Source organism: Eschrichtius robustus, chromosome 16 (genome assembly GCF_028021215.1).
Source record: "Eschrichtius robustus isolate mEscRob2 chromosome 16, mEscRob2.pri, whole genome shotgun sequence".
In the NCBI taxonomy this organism is placed as follows: Eukaryota; Metazoa; Chordata; class Mammalia; order Artiodactyla; family Eschrichtiidae; genus Eschrichtius; species Eschrichtius robustus.
Window position 1 is genome coordinate 24,029,022 of NC_090839.1, and position 21,471 is coordinate 24,050,492.

Below are 21,471 nucleotides of genomic sequence, written 5' to 3' on the forward strand. Positions count from 1 at the left end.
TGCACGGGCCTCTCACTATCACGGCCTCTCTTGTTGCGGAGCACAGGCTCCAGATGCGCAAGCTCAGTAATTGTGGCTCATGGGCCCAGCTGCTCCGCGGCATGTGGGATCTTCCCAGACCAGGGCTCGAACCCGTGTCCCCTGTATTGGCAGGCAGATTCTCAACCACTGTGCCACCAGGGAAGCCTGAGAAATATTTGAGGGGAACTCAGTTTAGAGCAATATCAAGGAATATGTTGCTTGTACAGGTGAGGGAAACTACCTTAAGCCAATTAATAGAATGGGGGGAGGTCAGTTGGTAAAGTTTACATCTTCACTGATGGCTGGTTAGAAAATCATTTGGGATTCATGAAGCTGAGAGGCTACAAAATTGGTTTGAATTTGTTCTTTTTCTGATCAAGTCATATCTGAAGGACAATTTTTGGGTGAAAAATGTAATAGCTAACCTTGTGACCTTGAGGAAAATCTAGACTTAACATTTTAAAGGTGAAAAACTAATAGCATCAACCTTAAAGTGTTGAATAATAAGGATTTACTAGAATCTATGAGAAGTCCCAGGCATGCAGAATCATTCTAAACTTTTTTAAAGTACTTATTTGGCTGCGCTGGGTCTTCGTTGTGGCATGTGGGATCTAGTTCCCTGAGCAGGGATCAAACCCGGGTCCCCTGCATTGGGAGCACCTAGTCTTCGCCGCTGCACCGTCAGGGAAGTCCCTCCAACTTTGGATTAACAGAGAAAGGTCTTGTGAAACGACACCAAACCTCATTAGCTCACCTCCAAAGATCTCTAACCAAGCTGGGTAACAGGCTGAGAGAAAAAATGCTTCTAACAGAAACTCGGAATACTCAGACTTGTTTTATTATAGTACATGGGCTGGGAATGATGGGAGGGGGTGGATGTTGTGGGCAACCACTGCCCTGATTAGCACCGGATGCCCATCCCAATGGCCATGAATGTGCCAAAGGTGCCGCCACTCTGCATCATGGTTTTCCCGATGCCGCCCATCAGCTCCCGACCCCGCATTCCGATCCTGAGAGGAGGAAACCAAGATGGGGCCAATTGGGAACAAAAATACAGGGAGGAACATTAACTGCCCTTTTCCAATTTGTGTTGATAATGGGCACTGCTGAAGTCTGGCAGGACATTATCTCTTCCCACATGGGTTGTGTAATGCCAAGGAAAAGGGTCCATTAGGGTCTCTAGGTGGATTCTGATGAATGTATCAACTGACTTCTGTTTGTGGGAGGCAGCAGAAGCAGTATAAAGTACGTGGACAGGGAAACCATTTTTTTGTGCTGGTTTATGATCCAATAAAACATCTGTCTTTTAGACGGTTTCCTAGTGTTAAAACAATGATAGGGGTGTCAGACCTGGGTTCAAGAACTAAGAATGCAATTTACAGGCTGTGTCAAGTGTAAAATGAGGATCACAGCATTCATGGCACTGTTGTGATAACGGCATTTAGCACCGTGACTGACAGTAAGTGCTCAGTAAATGATAATTTACAATCTGGAAAAATGGGAATAGTCTCTTTTACGTGTGAAAATGACAGGATGTAGAGTTTATCTGCTTAGTTTCTACATCCTGTTCCCAGTAAATTTAATCAAGTTTGTTTCACTATGCGCAATTGGAAATAAATGTAACAGCAGTAAGACAGTAAGAATAGCCTTTTATTGAGCACTTAATATGTGCCAGATTGTGTGCTAAGTGTGGTCTGATTTGAGCCTTATAACTCTATATGATGTAGAGGTTACTGACCTCATTTTACACTTGAAACCCAGGCTCCAACTTGCCTAAGGTTACAAAATGAGTAAGGGGCCAGAGAGCGGTTTGAGTCAGAGCTCATATTCTCAACCATTTAGGCTTCCAACCTGTCCTCCCAGACTTAAGGTGGTTAGGAAATCAGTCTCGCTTGTTAGAGGGCAGCGAGGGAATTGGAAAGAAGTAGGCTCTATTCCAGCGGCAGGCCGAGTGGTGTGGGGAGGGAAAGTCCGGTAGTCCCGCCCAGAGATCACGGCCCGCGCCCCTCACCTGAGACAGGAAAAGGTGCCGAAGAGCGCCCCAGCTGCCATGCCCACGGCGCAACCCATCACAAAGCCCATCTTCACGCGGTCGAAGCAGCTTGGCTGTGACTGTCCATAGGGGCCCACGGCCACCGGCATCTGCGGGGTTCGAAGGTTTGCGGAGTGCGGGCCTAGTCGCCAGCCCGAGTCGGGCAGGGGGCGTAGGAGGTGGGGTAGGGAGCGGGCCCAGGGGTTCGGAGAAATCCGGGCCCAGGGGTTCGGAGAAATCCGGGAAGGAAAAGAAGGGCGTAGCCCGGCTCCATCACCCTCTGAGCGTTCGAGTCCCCGCGCCGCGGTGCCCCCACCTTACCTTGCTCGCGGCCTCGGTCGCTCAGCTCTACGTCTCACACGGAACGCGAGGCGGAGCGCACTCGCGGCCAGAGGAACCGCTTCCGGGGCGCGGAGTAGTACTTCCGGGAGCCTGTGGCAGGGGACAGCAGCCATTTCGGGCGCAGGGCTGCCACCGAGATGATGCTACTGAGAACCTCTTGGAGGCTGGTGGCCGCGGCCGCCCCCGCCGCTCCGTGGCCGAGGGCGAAGGCACCCACTCGGGGGCTGCGCCTGCGCGGTACGCTCCGGGGCCCGCTCGCTGCCACCTCCGCGGAAGCGAGGATCTTTCCCTTGGGCGCGGGGACGCACCTGCATATTCAGGAGCCTCCCTCTTCCGCCCGCTGCCCAGACCCTCTGACCCTTCCTCTTGGCTGCACCCCTCAAACTTTCTCATGCCTGCCCTCCGAACGGTTGACTTCGCCGCGCGCCCCGCTGCCGCACTTCAGATCCTTCCCCGCAGGCCCTCAGAGCCCTTGATGCTCGGCCTTTGGACCTCTCCTGGCCAAATTTTAGAGATGCCAGTCGTCCAGCCAGTAACCTTTGAAGGAGATCTTACATACCGTCTCCACATTCCTTCTCAGTGGCTTTGCCCTTTCAGAGGTCTCCTCACTCCCAATGATGCAATTTGAATGTTGTCTCCGCAACCCCCTCCAAGAACCCTGTCTCTCTCCCTTACCTCTTTTTACAGTTGGCTCAAGTTTTCTGATGTTTAATTTCCTTTTCCACTGAAATTCGACCTCAGTATCCCTTAAATTTATCTCACCTCCATCCAGCTTTTACCTGCTGCTGTCTTGGATGCCCTGTGTGCAGAGTTGCATCCTCTCACGTGGCCACTCCGTTCTATTTTTTGTCAGTTGTAGACCATGCTCCCCAGTCTGCTGTTCCCTCAGATGCAGCCACTGCTCCGGAGGCGGAATCAGTGCTGCGACCTCTGTATATGGATGTGCAAGCTACAACTCCTCTGGTAAGGATCGAGGGGCAGCTTTCCCCAAGCTGTTTTTAGGAATTATATTGTAGAAGTGGCAATGCACAGAAATGCCTGAATCCCTGTAGAAGTAAGAGCCATTGAGAACTGTGTGTTGGGAAAAGCAATGAGCCAGGAGTCAGGAGGCTTAAGTTGTAATCCTCTAGAAATGGCTTTACTACTTACTAGCTATTGATCTTGGACACATCACTCAGTGCAGGCACTCTGGTAGTAGTTAAAAGCATAGGCTCTGGAATTAGCCGGACTGCTACTTACTACGTGAATTTGGGCAAGAATTAAATAGGTTAAAAGACATAAAGCAGCCCTTAGGACAGCGCCTGGCGCATGATAAACACTTGAATATTAATGCACGTTTTCATCAACATGTGGACTCTGTCATGTCCTGTGCTCTCGTAGATCACATTTCTTGGCAGGAGTGGAAACACCTGCAGACACAGCTCTCAGGACAGGGCAATATTTGTAAATTATCTGAGCAGATGGTAGGATAATCTGATTTAAGATGGGTTGGTAGGGGAGTATATTAGGCTAACATTTGGTTAGTACCTGAGGGGATGGAAGAATGTTTGAGGCCTAATCTAGGCAGGGTCTGAAGGGTTGGGAGTGTGCTGAGGCAGGTTGGGCAGGTCTCGGGATGGAGTGGGGCCCGAGTTAACTATGGGCTCAAGGAGACTGATCTATTCTGTTATGCTCAGGACCCTCGGGTGCTTGATGCCATGCTCCCTTACCTAGTCAACTACTATGGGAACCCACACTCCCGGACACATGCTTATGGCTGGGAGAGTGAGGCAGCCATGGAACGTGCTCGCCAGGTTAGTACAGAGTACTCTAGGAGGTTCTGATGTCAGAGGGTCAGTGGCCTGTGGGAGGCATTTCTTTTTTTGTAGCTGTGGGTGGAGGTGGAAATGGCTTGGGGCTCTCTCAGGAAGAGGTTCAAAGAACAAGCCTTTGGAGTCCCTCTGAAGGCATTTGATTAGTTCCCACATTTCCTAGCTAAATGACCTTTGGCAAGTTATCTGATTTCTCGAAGCCTCAGTTTCCTCACATTGAAAATGGAGATTGGGAAGGGCCTGGGTTCGATCCCTGGTTGGGGAACTAAGATCCTGCAAGCCGCCCAACATGGCCAAAAAAAGAAAGAAAGAAAGAAAAAGAAAATAGAGATTGTAGTAGTTCCTACTTCTTAGGGTTATTGGGTGTATTAAATCAGACAATTCTGGTAATGTGTTTATTAACATGATGCCTATACATACTAGGAACTCAGTAAGTGCTTTTTCAAAAACACCAAAGTTATTATTTTGTATTGGGCTGGAAAAGAGCCTGGGATCTGGGATGTAGCTGAATATATCCCCTTGTCTGATTCTAGTGGGTACAGAGCTGCTTCTTGAGCAGTTGATAGAATGCAGTGGAGCTCTTCTTGCTCCAGACCTTTGTCTTAGTTGTCTCTGCAGCTGCATTCCTGCCTAGGGAACTGATGCTACTTATTTTTGTTTCTTGGCTTGCAGCAAGTAGCATCTCTGATTGGGGCTGATCCTCGTGAGATTATCTTCACTAGTGGCGCTACTGAATCCAACAACATAGCAATTAAGGTAAGAGAAGGGAACCAAAGGGCATATCTGGGCTTTCCTGACCTGGGAGGTGGTGTCCTGCCATCATTTAGGCTCATATATATTTCCCAGCCACCCACTTTCACCCTGTTGTGAAGAAAAGACAGACACATACTCTTTCTGATTTGTTGCTTCCTTCAGCCCTTTGCAGTCTACTCTATCTTAAGTCTTTGCTCCTGTTGAACTGAGTTCAGTGAGCTAGTTGGATAGGAAAGGAGGTGGCTCTTGGACCATCAACCATGTGGTGTTTTGGATGGCAGCTACTTCAAAGAGTAAATAATGGTGACTCAACCCTTTTCCCCATCCTTTTGATCTAGTCACAGTGAAGTCCAGAATACACTTGTAATTGGATATATTTCTCTGCTTCTTGTTACCAGCTTCACACTTATATCTGTGATTTCAGGGCTGCCTTCCTCTCAGCCTTCCCTTTCTTTCTGATGAGATCTGTTTGCAGCAAGTTCCTCCTGTTTTGTTTAGATGTCCCCGTTTTGTACTGGTTGCTGTGGTGCCTTCTGCAGACATTCACTTGATCACCCATTCTGAGATTAGTCACTCTATCCTTAGGACCTACAGATCTTCGGTGCTATCAAAAGTAAAATTCCAGTCTCAGTAGTCATGTCGGTGTTTCACAGAACATAATCACGTCTGACTGGGTCTGGTTGCCAGGGTCACTTGTTTAAATACCAAGGCTCTGGTAAATTGTGGGCTGCTGTAAGTTCAACTCTGGCTCTACCCCCTCCCACCACTGTCTGTCACCTGTGTTGCTAGTATTGCTTTTTCTGACCTTGGACTGAGTGAAGGAGGCCTAGACCTGGGCCAGGTTCCAGAGTCGTCAGTACTCTGCCCGATCCCTTTAGAAGGAAGGTATCCTTCCTTGGGACTGCAGAGGCCACAGAGCCAGGGGTGTGGTCTCTCCAAAGATGAGAATGGTTTCTGGAATGGGGAGCATTTTCAGAACTTTGAAAATGTTTGCTTTGAAGGTTTCCGCAGATTCCCAAACCTAGAGGCCAACGATTGCTAGAGTAGTTGCGACAGCTTTCCCCTAGTCTCCTGGACGGGTAGAGTAAATATCTGTCTGCTATTAGAGGATTCAACACTTTGGGTGAGATAGGAGGTGGGGAGGGAACTTCTAATGTTTTCGTTTTTGTGTTCCTTGTCCTCAAGAACATACAGTTTTTATGTAGTTATAATTTTGGTATTATAATTTTGTAGTTATAATTAGTTTCATGTTCTGCTTTTAAAGTAGTATTCTTATAAGCTCTGGGATGGACTGGGTTGCACATTTTTTTTATTTTAATTTTTTTAAAGGAATTCATGCATATGTGGTGAGATTTTTTTTTTAACCCTGTGGAAAGGTTTAAAATAAAGTGTAGGTCTTCCACTTCTTCCTCCCCTATTCTGACCTCAAGTCTGTTTAGTATTGTCCTAGAAAACAAATTATACATACATATGAATTTGCTTTTAATATTTTCACATATTGTAGCATGCCACATTTATTCTTCTTAACCGTTAATAACATATCCTATGTTTTTCCATTTCAAACTCCATAGTTTTTAATATAACTATATTCTTTTTCATGGAGTTGTGTTACTGCAGTTTACTGTTCATTTCTCTGTTGTTGGATGTGTTTAATCTTTCTATTTTTTTAAGGATTGTAAATATAACTAAAGCATATTTTGTCTCTAAAGCTTCATCTATCCTTTGAAATATTTCCCTAAGGCAGGGGTCCCCAACCCCCGGGCCATGGACCGCTACCAGTCTATGAACCAGGCCGCACAGCAGGAGGTGAGCGGCAGACGGGCGAGCGAGTGAAGCTTCATCTGCCGCTCCCCATCGCTCGCATTACTGCCTGAACCCCGCCCCCCACCCCCTCCATTCATGGAAGAACTGTCTTCCATGAAACCGGTCCCTGGTGCCAAAAAGGTTGGGGACCGCTGCCCTAAGGTAAATTCCCAAAAGAGGAATCACAGTAAAGAGTGTGAATTCAGCTTTTAAAACATCTTTATAAATGATTTCTGAAGAGATTATAGTGTAAATAATGCCATCAGCAAGGAATGCGTCTATGGGTTTCACTTCTGCACTGCCAGCTTTGGGTATCACCATATTTGCATGTTTTGTATTTAAATAGAAATAAAAGAGACAGACTTTTCCTGGGATGCAAGGATAGCAATGTTCCCCATTTTCCACCTATGGTACAATAAAAAATATATTTGGTCTTTGTCCTGTGTTCCTGGCACAGGGCTTCTAAAACCTTGCAGTTTCCTGAATGCTAGGAATGTGTTTTGTTATTCATAACAAGCCCCTTTGTACCATACCTGACTTTCTGGTGATGAAGTGATTCATGGTGGGCCCTTAGATAGTTTCAAGGGACATGCTGGCCACTCCAGAAGGACCAAGAATGGGATTAGAGAGTTGTAACTTTCATCTGGGGAAGAGAGGGGGGCTGGAGATTGAGTCCAGTCATATGACCAGTGATTTAATCAGTTGTGCCTGTGTTATGAAAACCCCATAAAAACTCTGGAAAACAAAACTCAGAGGAGCTTCCAGGTTGGCAAACTCATAGATGTACTGGAAGGTGGCATTCTTAGATTCACAGGGAGAGGGCATGGAAACTCTGTGCCCCTCCCTGCCCCAGAACTCACCCTGTGCATCTCTTCCATTTGGCTGTTCCTGGGTTGTTTCCTTTGTGATAAAGCTATGATAGTAATATAGTGTTTTCATTGAGTTCTGTGAATCATAGAGAATTATTGAACTTTAGGGGACTGTGGGAAGCCCGGTATTTGTAGCCAGCTGGGGAAGTATGGGTGGGTGACTTGTGACACCTAGGCTAAGGCCTAGGCTGGCATCTGAAGTGGAGGCAGTCTTGTGGGACTGAGGCCCTTAACCTGTGGGATTTGCGCTAATTTGGGATAGTTAGTGTCAGAATTAAATTGAATTATAGGACATGCAGTTGGTGTCAGAGAATTGATATTGGAGCATACTGCCTTTGTCCACTTACTCCTTACAACTAGGATGGAACTCATTGCTGTCTCTCTGAGTATATTCTTCTTCCTTTCACCACTACCAATTTCTAGGGGGTGACCAGGTTCTACAGATCACGGAAAAAGCACTTGATCACCACGCAGACAGAACACAAATGTGTCTTGGACTCCTGCCGTTCACTGGAAGCTGAGGGCTTTCAGGTCACCTACCTCCCAGTGAAGAAGAGTGGGATCATCGACCTGAAGGTAAGAGGGACAAAATAGGAGGAGCCTGGCTTCAGCCTATAAATCTATCTCTTCAGCCTCAGCTGGAGCTTGAAGGACTAGATCTAATGGTGAGGGAGGAGTTTAGAGAAATAAGCCTTGCAGTGTGACTCAGAGTATGTTCCCCTTGAGTGTGTACCATCCTCCTTTTCTGTGGAAGATTTGTTTCTCAGCTTTGTTGGTGCTTCCTGGTCTGCGTGAGAGCCACCATGGGAAAGCTCTGGCCTCCTTCTCCCTGCACTGATGTTTCTCATCCTTCAAAAGAGTAGGTGTAGTTTTTGTGAAGAATATTTCCCTTTTTGGCCCATATCTTTATATGTCAATTATGGGTCCAAGTATCTTCTCCACCAAATTTTGGATATCAGCATCCCTAGACAAATCCTAATATATAATTTGTGGACAGATCCCTGTGATGTGCAAATAGAGATAATTTTACTATTTTCTTTGCAACCTGGAGGGCTTTTATTTCTTTTTCTTGCCCAGTTGCCCAGGCAAGAACTTCTAGTACAAAGTTGAATAAAAGTGGTGAGAGCAGATACCCTTGTTTTCTTCCTGATCTTAGATGAAAGCTTTCACCATTAAGTAGGATGTTAGTCCCTGCCTTCAAGGAGCTTATATTCTAGTGAAGGGGACAGTTAACATGTAAACAAACACATAAATGAAATAATTATGAATTGGGATATATGCAATAAAGGAAGTAAACAAGAAGCTGAGAGAAACATAACATTGAGAACCTACATTAGACCAGTGTCAGGGAAAGCATAATAGATGTTGGGAGGTTGATTACTAGTTTCTTTAAGATAAATATTTTAGTCAAATGTGGTCCCTACCTCAGTGTTGAAAATAGTAGCCTTGTTTTTTACTACTTACTTTGTTCTTTGCTGCTTTTTACTCTGACAATCTTATGTAGGAAAGGCTCCCCCTCTTTTTTTTATTAAACTTTTAATTTTTAAATAATTATAGATTCTCATGCAGTTGTCAGAAGTAATACAGAGAGATCTCATATCCCCTCTATCAGTTTCCCTTAATGATAACATCTTACAGAAGTATAGTATAATATTACAACCAGAATATTGATGTTGATAGAATCTATCCATCTTGCTCTGATTTCCCCAGTTTTACTTGTACTCACTTGTGTGTGTGTTTAGCTCTATGCAGTTTCATCACATGTGTAGTTTCATGTAACTATCACCACAATGATGCTTCATGGTCTTTTTTTTTTAAGATTTATTTATTATTTTTTTATTTATTTAATTTTATTTTGGGCTGCGTCGGGCCTTAGTTGTGGCACGCAGGATCTTTGTTGAGGCATGCAGGATCTTTTGTTGCAGTGCGCAGGCTGTTCATTGTGGTGCGCGGGCTTCTCTTTAGTTGCGGCCTGCGGGTTTTCTCTTCTCTAGTTGTGGCATGCAGGCTCCAGGGTGCACGAGCTCAGTAGTTGTGGCACATGGGCTTAGTTGCCCTGCGGCATGTGGGATCTTAGTTCCCTGACCAGGGATCAAACCCAGATCAGATCCGCCTGCATTGTAAGGTGGATTCTTTACCACTGGACCACCAGGGAAGTCCCATGGTCTTCTTTTAAAACCACTAATTTGATCTCCATTTCTTTAATTTTGTCTTTTCAATAATGTTATGTAAATGGAATAATATAGTATGTAACCTTTTGGGATTGGCTCTTTTAATTTAGCATAAGTCTTTGGCAAGTCATTTAAGTTGTTGCACGTCTCAGTAGTCTGTACCTTTTTATTAATGAATAGTATTCCATGTAATGGAAGTACACAGTTTCTTTAACCATTTACCTGTTGAGGGACATCTGGGTTGTTTTTAGGTTTTCGCTATTATGAATAAAGCTACCATGAACATTTATGTATCGGTTTTTTGGTGTGAATTTAAGTTTACATTTCCCTGAGGTAATGCCCAAGAGTGCAATTACTGGGTCATATAGTAATTTCATGTTTAGTTTTATAAGAAACAAAAACTACCAAACTGTTTTTCAGTGTGGTTGTACCATTTTAGGTTCCCACCAGTAGTATATGAGTGATCCAGTTTCTTTGCATCCTCGCCAGCATTTTGTGTTGTCACTATTTTAATTTTACCCACTCCGGTAGGTGTGTAGTGAAAGGCCCCTTTTCAAGACTAAGCTTGCGTACATTCTGAGTTAGGGAGGACTTTGTTGGTACTATATAGTTTCCTTACTCCTGATATTCTTAGGAACTAGAGGCTGCCATCCAGCCGGATACCAGTCTGGTCTCAGTCATGACTGTGAACAATGAGATTGGAGTGAAGCAGCCCATTGCAGAAATAGGTGAGTATCGTGGGTGGACCCTGACGCTTGCCCACCCCTGGGATCCATCTAAGGAGCAGGACTGGACTAGGAGCTGTAACACTTTATAAAATTAGGTAAGGAAACTAAGAGAAAGAGAGCTTCAGTTCCTTGTTCAAGGACATATTGTAAATGGCATAGCTAGTATTTGAATCCAGGTGTAGTACCCTTTATGTTGTTTTCATTTCACTGCACTTGGTGCAGAAAACAAAACAAAAAACCTCCACCTTTTTTCTCTTCCTCTTTTACCTTTTTTGTTTTAGAACATCTCTTTACTATGCTCATAGAGCCAGAGACACTCACCCTGTAACTTCTTAGCTACATTAGCAAATAGATCTGTTAATCTTTGCTTCTTTTAAATCAAAAGGATCTAAAAGTTAATCTGATATATTGAAAGGCCAGTGTTAATGAGGTAGGAAGAGTCTTATGAATCAGAATATCGGGAGTGTTTTGATTGGGTGTTTTGCACTTGCTCTTGTTTATTCTAGTCAAGGACACTAGAGCTGAGAATGAGAGAGAGACAGAGACAGAAAGAGAGAAGGACAGAGAAGTGATTTACTATGTGGCTAGTGGCCAATGCCATGTATAATTTTGCCTTAGAACTCATGGTACATTGTGGGACCACTGCCAGGTTACTTCCTAACATTGTGCTGTGGTTCTTCCCCTTTGTTGTTTTCTCAGGGCACATTTGCAGTTCCAGAAAAGTGTATTTTCATACTGATGCAGCCCAGGCTGTTGGAAAAATCCCACTCGACGTCAACGACATGAAAATTGATCTCATGAGCATCAGTGGTCACAAAATCTATGGTCCGAAAGGTACTAGCCCCTCCTAGAGTTCCTCCTCTCTGGACCTCCTGGCAAATTCTTTGACAGGTGTTCCTGGGACTCATTTGGGACTATCACTGCTTTCAGAGGAAATTGTATATTCAGAGTGCCCTGCAGAATGCAAGTGTCATTTAGCAACAGCTAGGAACATGTGCTTATTAATAGATTCTAGGAGTTACTATATAGCAGACCATTCTTCACTGGTCTCTTTAGAAAATACTTTCATGTAGATGTTAATTTGGTTGAGGAACAAAGGTTTTGTCATATCAAATTAGCTGGATAAGTCCAGTTATCTTGTCTACCCCATTGTGATTTGCAGATCAATATTCTTTGAGTTCTTCATTCCCTCGTGTCTTGCTTTAGCCTTAGGGGAAGATTGTATGGGCTTTTATGGTTCTTGGTGTTTGTTCCTAGTTTTAGTAGTCTTTGCTCCTATTAATCTCTCAAGGATACTTGTCTGTTTCCTATGGTCCTATTGGCCTAGGAATGTTTTCTAGCTTGAATTCTGTCTCTGCACCCCAATCTTTGGGAAGAGACTATTGTCCTCTATTTTATGGAGGTAGCCATCCAAAATGAACAACTCCTCCTCTGTCTCTTGGGTGAGGGCCTGTGGTGGTTGGTTATGCCAGTACGCTTGCTGTGTCTGCGGGGTGTGTCGTCTGGATGTACACCCTGTGGAAAAAGGTGTGATAACTCCTGGAAGTATATAAGAGGGGCTTCTTCTAAAGGCTCCCAGAGGTTGTAAAGAGTGTTTTTGGGGGCTTCCCTGGTGGCGCAGTGGTTGAGAATCTGCCTGCTAATGCAGGGGACACGGGTTCGAGCCCTGGTCTGGGAGGATCCCACATGCCACGGAGCGGCTGGGCCCGTGAGCCACAACTACTGAGCCTGCGTGTCTGGAGCCTGTGCCCCGCAACGGGAGGGGCCGCGATGGTGAAACGCCCGCGCACCTTGATGAAGAGCGGTCCCCGCACCGCGATGAAGAGTGGCCCCCACTTGCCGCAGCTGGAGAAAGCCCTCGCACGAACCGAAGACCCAGCACAGCCCAAAAAAAAAAAAAAAAAAAAAAAAGTCTTTAAAAAAAAAAAGAGTGTTTTTGTAAGCCCAACAGGTGTTCTATCTTTAACTAAAATTGGCTTATTGGCTTTTTTTGTAGATAAATCTGTTTTGATAAAATTAACTCATATTGAGCAGAAGCTCTGATCAGCACTTAAATGTGTACAGGTATCCCTCACTATCCAAACTCTTGCTTTTTGAACTCAGGATCTAAATAGATTTAGATAACATGGTATCCTTCACTATCCAGATGTAGTATCTGAGCACTGACTCTCTGAACTTGGGAACTGCAGAGATTCAGACAGTGTAGGATACTTGAATTTGATTTTATTTTAATGGGGAAATGAAATATTTCTTTTTTTTTAAAATAAATTTATTTATTTATTATTTATTTTTGGCTGCGTTGGGTCTTCCTTGTTGGCACGTGGGCTTTCTCTAGTTGAGGCGAGCGGGGGCTGCTCTTCATTGCAGCGCATGGGTTTCTCATTGCAGTGGCTTCTCTTGTTGCGGAGCACGGGCTCCAGGCGCGCAGGCTTCAGTAGTTGTGGCGCAGGGGCTAGTCGGTCCGCGGCATGTGGGATCTTCCCGGACCAGGGCTCGAACCTGTGTCCCCTGCCTTGGCAGGCGGATTCTTAACCACTGTGCCACCAGGGAAGCCCTGAAATATTTCTTAATAAATGCAGTGTGGCACATAAATATTTTAAAACTAGGGTCCTTCATAATAAATTTGGGAGCCATTGCCTCACTTGCTATGGTATCTGTAGTCTCTGCCTCAATAGTCAGTAGTTGTTCTGTGAGGGAGAAGGTGACCTTCAGCAAGTGCTCACTCTATTCAAAACCCTTGGCTACTTAGTGAATATCTTTGTACATTCATGCTCATATTTTGGTATGAAATTCCTATAAACAGATGTGCTGAGTCACAAGTTGTATACATTTTTAAGTTTTGATAGACCCTAGGAGATTATGCTAATTTTTACTTCCATTCTGACTTCTCCCCTTTTTTTCCCTCAAGGTTTTAATTTTTTTAAAAATTAAAAATTTTCATTCTATTTAGACAAGGTAATATGGTTCAAAATTCAAAAGCTGCAAAAAAGTACACTGTGGAAAGTCTCTCACCTCTGTCTCTAAGCCATGCAGTTCCCCCTAGGGAGACAGTTTCTTGAGTATTTTTCTAGAACTATTTTATGCATTTATAATCACATATATGGGACTTCCCTGGTGGCACAGTGTTTAGGAATCTGCCTGCCAGTGCAGGGGACACAGGTTCGAGCCCTGGTCTGGGAAGATCCCACATGCCGCGGAGCAACTAAGCCCGTGCACTGCAACTACTGAGCCTGCACTCTAGAGCCCACGAACCACAACTGCTGAGCCCACGTGCCACAACTACTGAAGCCTGCGCCGCCTAGAGCCTGTGCTCCGCAACAAGAGAAGCCACCGCAATGAGAAGCCCGTGCACCACAACGAAGAGTAGGCCCCACTCACCGCAACTAGAGAAAGCCCATGCGCAGCAACCAAGACCCAACGTATCCAAAAATAAATAAATAAATACATTTATAATCACATATATACTTCCCCCCCTTCCCCTTTTTTACTCAAACAGTAGCATACTACACTCATTGCATCTTCACCTAGCAATGCATCTTTTATTTTTTTTAACTAAAGTACAGACATTATTCACATTTCACCAGTGTTCTAACAATGTATCTTGGAGATTTTATAGTGGTAGTACAGAAGGAGCTTCCTCATTCTTTTATACATCTCCTTTGAATTTCAGGCATGGATGTACCATAATTTATTTGCCCATTTTCCTGATTGTGGACATCTAAGTTGTTTCCAATTTTTTGCTATTATGAATAATGCTGCGTTGCATGATGTCATTTTATACATGCATAGGGAGCTACTTTAAACCATTTTGGCTATCACTCCTTCTAGTATAAAATAATTTTGATAAATATTATGCTTTTGCTGCTGTTTCTTCTTTTCCCCCAATCTTTTTTTTTTGAAAGATGTCAAGCTTACAGAAAAGTTGAAAGAATATTTTGACCCCTTTGAAAAGTGATATTTTGTTTCATCTGCATTTTCCTTTTTCTCTTTTTTTTGTAACAAACTTTGTTTCCCAGGGGTTGGTGCCATCTACATTCGCCGCCGGCCCCGTGTGCGTGTGGAGGCCCTGCAGAGTGGAGGGGGGCAGGAGCGGGGTATGCGGTCTGGGACCGTCCCCACACCCTTGGTGGTGGGGCTGGGGGCTGCGTGTGAGGTGGCACAGCAAGAGATGGAGGTATGGGGAGAGCAGTTCCCTCCCACAAATTCTTCCCCTGTGCTGGGTCTCCTGTGTTGAGGCTTCTTGGCATGACTGGGTCAGATCTTTGCCAGAAGAGGTGGTTTAAGAAAACCATCTTTGTCCCAGTGCTGCTGGCATCTTATTGAGGGAGGTGTTATGGGCTCCAAAATCCAGGCCCTTCAGTAGTTATCAGCTCATTTATTCTGGGTTATTGAAACCATCTGTCCAGTTATTGAGCACCTCTGTGCTCAGTGCTGGGGATACAGTGGTCTCCATGAGCAACACAGGGCAATAGGTGGGTCAGATGCACAGTCACTTCTGGGCACCGGGCAGGGCTCCTCGTCCTGTGTGTTTCTGAGCTGTTAATGGTCACTATGCTTAGTCCTCCCTTGCCTGCTCCTCAGTATGACCACAAGCGGATCTCCAAGTTAGCAGAACGACTGACACGGAAGATAATGAAGAGCCTTCCAGACGTGGTGATGAATGGGGACCCTGAGCACCATTACCCAGGTACAGACGTGCCCATTCTGTCCCCATCTGGAAGAGCTGGACACTCTGAGCCTTCTCTCATAGTAATTCACTCTTCCAGGCTGTATCAACCTCTCCTTTGCATATGTGGAAGGGGAGAGTCTGCTCATGGCACTCAAGGATGTTGCCTTATCCTCGGGGAGGTGAGTTGGATTGGATAGACAGGGACTGTGGCAGGACCAATTAGTGTGGCTTTAAGTGTTAGGTTAATAAGCTTCCCATTTTGGAGACGACAGGCACAAGAGCTCTTATTTGAGGGTAAAAGTCATTTTTGTAAGCACCTATTTTTAGCTGGCTGGGCACAGGCTAACGTTTGCCACCCTAGGAGGGCCTCCTGTGGTAGAGTTTTGTGCCTTTTGTGGTCCCAGGAGATGCATGTATCTGTTCTAGTGTTATTCTGGTAGTTCTATTACAGGCCTCCAGAATTCAAGGATGCTTCAGAGGCCACCAAGGGTTTAGTTGCTGTCCAGGCCTGTATAGATAATGCATTCGGTTGTAGGGGAGTGGGCACCTGGTGCTCTGTTGCCTCTTGGTGTCACACCTAGCTCACGTGGTATCATGCTTTGGCAGTGTCCTTCTCAAGGAGGTTATCCTCCACAGGGGCCAGAGCAGCTAGCAGCATCTGGCCCTTTTGCTCTGTCAGATTAGAATGTCTCTTTTATCTCCATGGTATGACTTCAGGGGTCTGGGGGTGGGAAGACTGGAAGTTTGTGGTCAAAAGCAGATTTAATGCTGAACTGAGCAAGGCTCTGTGTCTTTCTCCTCAGTGCCTGCACCTCTGCATCCCTGGAGCCCTCTTACGTCCTTCGAGCAATTGGCACTGATGAGGATTTAGCTCACTCTTCTATCAGGTCAGTCATTTGAGCTGCAGCATTTATGAAAGGCATCCTCTTTTGTATTATTCTTCTCCTGTTAGAGTCTTCCTCAATTTAGTTTAACTTATCCCTTCTTCATTCTTCATGAAAGTTTCTCGAGCAGTGGTTCGCAGACCTCATCAACTGTCACCTGGGAAGTTTGTGAAAGATGAAGAGGTCTGAGTGCCACACTAGAGATTCTGATGCATTAGGTTTGGATGAGGAGTAGGAAACTTCCTTCTAGAGTGATTCTCAGGTGGCGCACAGACCATGTTCGGAGAAACTCTGCCTTCTAGGGGAAGGACCATGTTCTCTCCATGTCTTTTGTGCAGTAGATCCTCATTGAGTATTTGCTGAATGAATTTACCCTGGTGCCACAGGTATGATGCAGAGCTCCTCTGTGTGTCTTTTTCAGGTTTGGCATCGGCCGTTTCACTACAGAGGAGGAAGTGGACTACACAGTGGAGAAGTGCATTTACCATGTGAAGCGTCTTCGAGAAATGAGGTATGCACCATCGTACCAGAGACCCTTTGGAAGAAATTGCTGTGCTGGCTTCTCTCTTATCCTTAGGCTGTGTATTCACACTGCCAGAAACCAAAGTTTGAGAATCCTTGAATTTTAGGATTTAGAGATACCACAAAGCAGGAAAGTGGATCCTCTTGGCTACTTGTTTTCAGAGTATGAAAAGGTGTTTTTAAAAACTAAAGAACTGGGGGCTTCCCTGGTGGCGCAGTGGTTGAGAATCTGCCTGCCAATGCAGGGGACACGGGTTCGAGCCCTGGTCTGGGAGGATCCCACATGCCGCGGAGCAACTGGGCCCGTGAGCCACAATTACTGAGCCTGCGCGTCTGGAGCCTGTGCTCCGCAACAAGAGAGGCCGCGATAGTGAGAGGCCCGCGCACCGCGATGAAGAGAGGAGTGGCCCCCACTTGCCGCAACTAGAGAAAGCCCTCGCAGAGAAATGAAGACCCAACACAGCCATAGATAAATAAATAAATTAATTAATAAATTAAAAAAAAAAAAAAAAGTATTTCTGGCTTTAAAAAAAAAACAAAAACTAAAGAACTGGACTTTCCTGGTGGCGCAGTGGTTAAGAATCCGCCTGCCAATGCAGGGGACACGGGTTCGAGCCCTGGTCTGGGAAGATCCCACATGCCGCGGAGCAACTAAGCCCGAGCGCCACAACTACTGAGCCTGTGCTCTAGAGCCCGCGAGCAACAACTACTGAAGCCCGTGCACCTAGAGCCTGTGCTCTGCAACAAGAGGAGCCACCGCAATGAGAAGCCTGTGCACCGCAACGAAGAGTAGCCCCTGCTCGCCGCTGCTAGAGAAAGCCCACACGCAGCAAAGAAGACCCCACGCGGCCAAAAAAAAAAAAAAAACTAAAGAACTGAATAAATTCAGATGTTTTTCATTATTTAATTAAATTTTATTTATTTGGCTACATGGCTTGTAGGATCTTAGTTCCCTGACCAGGGATTGAACCCGTGCCCCCTGCAGTGGAAGTGCAGAGTCTTGACCACTGGACTGTCAGGAAATTCCCCGTTATTTTATTTTATTTATTTATTTAAAATTTTTAAAATTTATTTTTATTTTTGGCTGTGTTGGGTCTTCGTTGCTGCATGAGGGCTTTCTCTAGTTGTGGCGAGTGGGGCTCTGTTGTGGTGCGCGGGCTTCTCACTGCGGTGGCTTCTCTTGTTGCAGAGCACAGGCTCTAGGCGCTCAGGCTTCAGTAGTTGTGGCTCGCGGGCTCTAGAGCGCAGGCTCAGTAGTTGTGGTGCATGGGCTTAGTTGCTCCGCGGCATGTGGGATCTTCCCGGACCAGGGCTTGAACCCGTGTCCCCTGCACTGGCAGGCGGATTCTTAACCACTGCGCCACCAGGGAAGCCCCCCCATTATTTTATTGATAGTATTAATAGTTGTCATTGCAGCAATATCAATACAAAATTCGTGATTTGTAGACTAAGTTTAGGAAAACTCTCTTTAAGATAGGGATTCTTTTTTTTTAAGATAGGGAACTTAATTTGCGTTCTATGGCTGGACTTCAGGAGGTACATGATAGCCCTGAAATTGTATGCTAAGTGTTTTACAGTTGTGCATTTTCTTTGGAAGACAGTCCATAGTTTTCATAAGATACTCAAAAGGTTAAGAACCATTACTAAGGACTTCCCTGGTGGCACAGTGGTTAAGAATCCGCCTGCCAATGCAGGAGACACGGGTTCAAGCCCTGGTCCGGGAAAATTCCACATGCCGCGGAGCAGCTAAGCCCGTGCGCCACAACTTCTGAGCCTGCGCTCTAGAGCCCGTGCTCCGCAACAAGAGAAGCCACCGCAATGAGAAGCCCATGCACCGCAACAAAGAGAAGCCCCCACTCGGTGCAACTAGAGAAAAAGCCCGCACGCAGCAACAGACCCAATGCAGCCAAAAAAATTAAAAATAAATAAATAAATTTATTTAAAAAAAAAAAAAAAAGAACCATTACTCAGAGCTTTCTTTGTAAAGATGCTTATAAAGGTCAAGAGATGCTTTACCAGCCAGCTGCTACCAGGGGTTCCCCTAGTAGCCATAGAGCTCTGCTTCCTTATGGGAACATCAAGGCCTCTGGACTTTTTCAGAGCTCTGTTTTGGCTCAATTTGACTTTCAAGATTCTCTTGGTCTAGTTGGTGAGCGTGAGGAAGTTCAGGTATATATATATATACCTGCTTCCCTTTGTGAGCTCTCCCAGGCCTTTCTGGGCTCTGGATTTTCCTTTGCAGGGTCTAATTGTATTGCTTAAATATCTATAGCTTGCTTAGATTCTTCCTTGGCTTGGCTTTCTGGTACTCTCTGGCACACTCAGAGCGCATTTCTACTGACTATGCTGCCAGGAAAGACTTATTCTTCCTATCTGTGTGGTTTCAGCATTTTCACCCTATTCCTTCTGATCCTTTAGAAACTGAATTCAACCTGGTCTCATTACCCCCAGCCAGAGTTTTATTTTGTGAGCCTATGATATTAACTGACCTTCCCTAAAAAGAAGGGACAGGAAGGAGATGGCTAACTTTAAGGAGACTTGGAAAATGTCAAATAGAAAGGTGTGCTGGGGGACTTCCCTGACGGTCCAGTGGTTAAGACTCTGCGCTTCCACTGCAGGGGGAACGGGTTCGATCCCTAGTCGGGGAACTAAGATCCCTGCATGCCATGGGGCACGGCCAAATATAAATTAAAAAGAAAAAGAAAGAAAGGCATGCTGGGAATGCATAGTGTAATGGAGAGAGAGAAACCAAGAATAGAATGAAATTGGGTAGAAGAAAGTTAACTGGAGAAATCCAAACCAAAATCCCATGGTCATAACACATTGAAGTAATATCTGGTCTGGGAACATTATCTAAGGCATTCAAGCTGAAGGGGATCAGAGCTTAGCAGAGATATCTCAGCAGCAGTTCCTGTATGAGATGGGATGCCCAGGTCTAAGATCCAAAAGATCCTTTTGAATTGGAGCCAGGGATGTTGGAAGCATAGTGAACTCTGGGGAGATGAATCTGGTGAGAACTGGATAAGGGTGCTACATATTCAGGTGATTTAGGGCTAAGTTCTATCTCTGAGAACTAGAGCAAAACCAAGAAACAAGGGGACTTACCTGGTGGTCCAGTGGTTGAGACTCCACTCTCCCAATGCAGGGGGCCCCGGTTTGATCCCTGGTCAGGGAACTAGGGTCCCGCGTGCCACAACTAAAGATCCTGCATGCAGCAATGAAGATCCCACATGCCACAACTAAGACCCAGCGCAGCCAAATAAATAAATTTAAAAAAAACCCCAAACAAACCGAGAAACAAGTGCTGAAAAGTCCATTTGTGTGTGTGGGGTGGGGGTGGGGGTTAGTAGAGAGGCTGAAACTCGCTGCTTACACACCTTCCAAGGGTCTTGATTCCGCCAGGGAAACTGTCCATAGCGCCTCATGACTGGGATGAGAGCTTCATGAACATAACCACACTTGACGCTGTTGGCTTGGCCCCATTGGAGCTGAGCCTGGGGTACCTAGTTATTAATGTTGGCAGCTGGGGAGAGGCTAGAGCTGACAAGCACTTACATATAGCTGAGAAAGACTTGATAACCTCTTGTGTTGGGGTCTTTCAGGGCAAGGAGGTAGAGGAGAGACAAGAGCAGATGGAGGCAAGTCAAGGCTTACAGCCCAGGAGCCAGTGCTGGCTGCTTCCTAAGCCTTCACTCATCCAAATACCTCTTCTCTTTGGCAGCCCTCTCTGGGAGATGGTGCAGGATGGCATTGACCTCAAGAGCATCAAGTGGACCCAACACTAGAAGAGTGGGCCTCTGACTTTGTGCTGGCCTGGCTTCTCCTGCCTCATCAACCCATGCACAGCCAGGTATTTTGTTACCCCCAGTGGCTGCTCCATGTTCAAACCAGAATTGGTATAGCCCAGTTGACTTCAGCATTGGCCTGCTTCCAAGACAGAAACATGAGAAAACTATCTTTCTCCAGCCTCAGCTCCTTTGGTGGGGACCACTACCCATTTCTCTCCAGGAGTCCTTCTGTGGTCTTACAGTGAGTGGATGTTCTCATCCTGAAACAGGAGGGACATTTGCTATGAATGATATTGCTACTGCGTGGGGAGCCCATACCCTTGGTGGGGGGAGCCCGAGGAACCAGAAGAACCAGGCTCTTTGTTCAGGGACCCTGATGCTCTACTTGGACATTTGAGTTGTTGCTTACTGCTGCTCAGAGAGATTGACTCCTTCAGAATCAAGCATAATCATCTACGATTTCATCTTTTTTGTGGCTCCAAAGGCTACCTTTTCATATTGACTATAGACTGAACAGCAAGTTTCTTAGAAGGCTTGTCTCCTTTGTGTTCTTGTCCTTCTTTTCTTTTGACCTAATGGAGCCAGAAATATGTGTATGACTCTACCTATTATTGTACTAATTTATGTTTCTTTTTAAAAAATTGTTAATTTGCAAATTAGAGAAATAAAATCACCTTCCTCTATTTATTCTGTGACTTTATGAGAGGCTCAGGGAGAATTCCAAGCTGTACTTGGGAATCGTGTAGTAAGACTACCACTTCAGTTGATTTCCATAGCTGAGTCTGCTTGCCTATCTCTTCAGTCAACAATTATTTGCATGCCTCTCAGGTGCCTGACATTATTCTGGATATTGGGGATAAACTGGTTAACAGGACCAAAAAGGACCCTCATTGAGCTTTCATTCTAGTAGACAGAAAGTAAGAATTAAACAAAAAGGCTATTATAGATTGTGATGAGTGCTATGGCAGAAATAGAGTGGTAAGGGGAAGTAATGGAGAAAACCTACCATGCTGGGTGTACTAGGAAAGTTTTTTTGAGCAGGTGTTAATTAAGCAAAAACATGATTTCTAGCCATCGA

General features: G+C 45.4%; 2 protein-coding genes across 2 annotated transcripts; one reads left to right on the plus strand and one right to left on the minus strand.

The window, feature by feature from the left end:
- Window positions 1-837: 837 nt before the first annotated feature.
- On the minus strand, window positions 838-2,478 carry ROMO1 (reactive oxygen species modulator 1). Its single transcript, XM_068565427.1, has 3 exons — window positions 2,375-2,478; window positions 2,033-2,163; window positions 838-1,031 (listed from the first exon to the last, which is right to left on the minus strand). Exons 2-3 carry the CDS (start codon window positions 2,161-2,163, stop codon window positions 923-925), a joined length of 240 nt encoding a protein of 79 aa, XP_068421528.1. The 5' UTR covers window positions 2,375-2,478; the 3' UTR covers window positions 838-922.
- Window positions 2,477-21,076, plus strand: NFS1 (NFS1 cysteine desulfurase). Its single transcript, XM_068565426.1, has 13 exons — window positions 2,477-2,632; window positions 3,249-3,358; window positions 4,072-4,188; window positions 4,879-4,962; window positions 8,055-8,207; window positions 10,437-10,530; window positions 11,230-11,364; window positions 14,547-14,704; window positions 15,112-15,217; window positions 15,297-15,378; window positions 16,003-16,086; window positions 16,505-16,594; window positions 20,327-21,076. Exons 1-13 carry the CDS (start codon window positions 2,533-2,535, stop codon window positions 20,388-20,390), a joined length of 1,377 nt encoding a protein of 458 aa, XP_068421527.1. The 5' UTR covers window positions 2,477-2,532; the 3' UTR covers window positions 20,391-21,076.
- The last annotated feature ends 395 nt before the right edge of the window (window positions 21,077-21,471 follow it).

Coding starts and splice junctions, on each gene's coding strand:
- ROMO1 (XM_068565427.1), bottom strand. CDS start 2,163: ATGCCGGTGGCCGTGGGCCCCTATGGACAGTCACAGCCAAGCTGCTTC. Junction 1,032..2,032: donor GGCACCTTTTCCTGTCTCAG/GTGAGGGGCGCG, acceptor TCCTCCTCTCAG/GATCGGAATGCGGGGTCGGG.
- NFS1 (XM_068565426.1), top strand. CDS start 2,533: ATGATGCTACTGAGAACCTCTTGGAGGCTGGTGGCCGCGGCCGCCCCC. Junction 4,963..8,054: donor CCAACAACATAGCAATTAAG/GTAAGAGAAGGG, acceptor ACCAATTTCTAG/GGGGTGACCAGGTTCTACAG. Junction 8,208..10,436: donor GTGGGATCATCGACCTGAAG/GTAAGAGGGACA, acceptor TGATATTCTTAG/GAACTAGAGGCTGCCATCCA.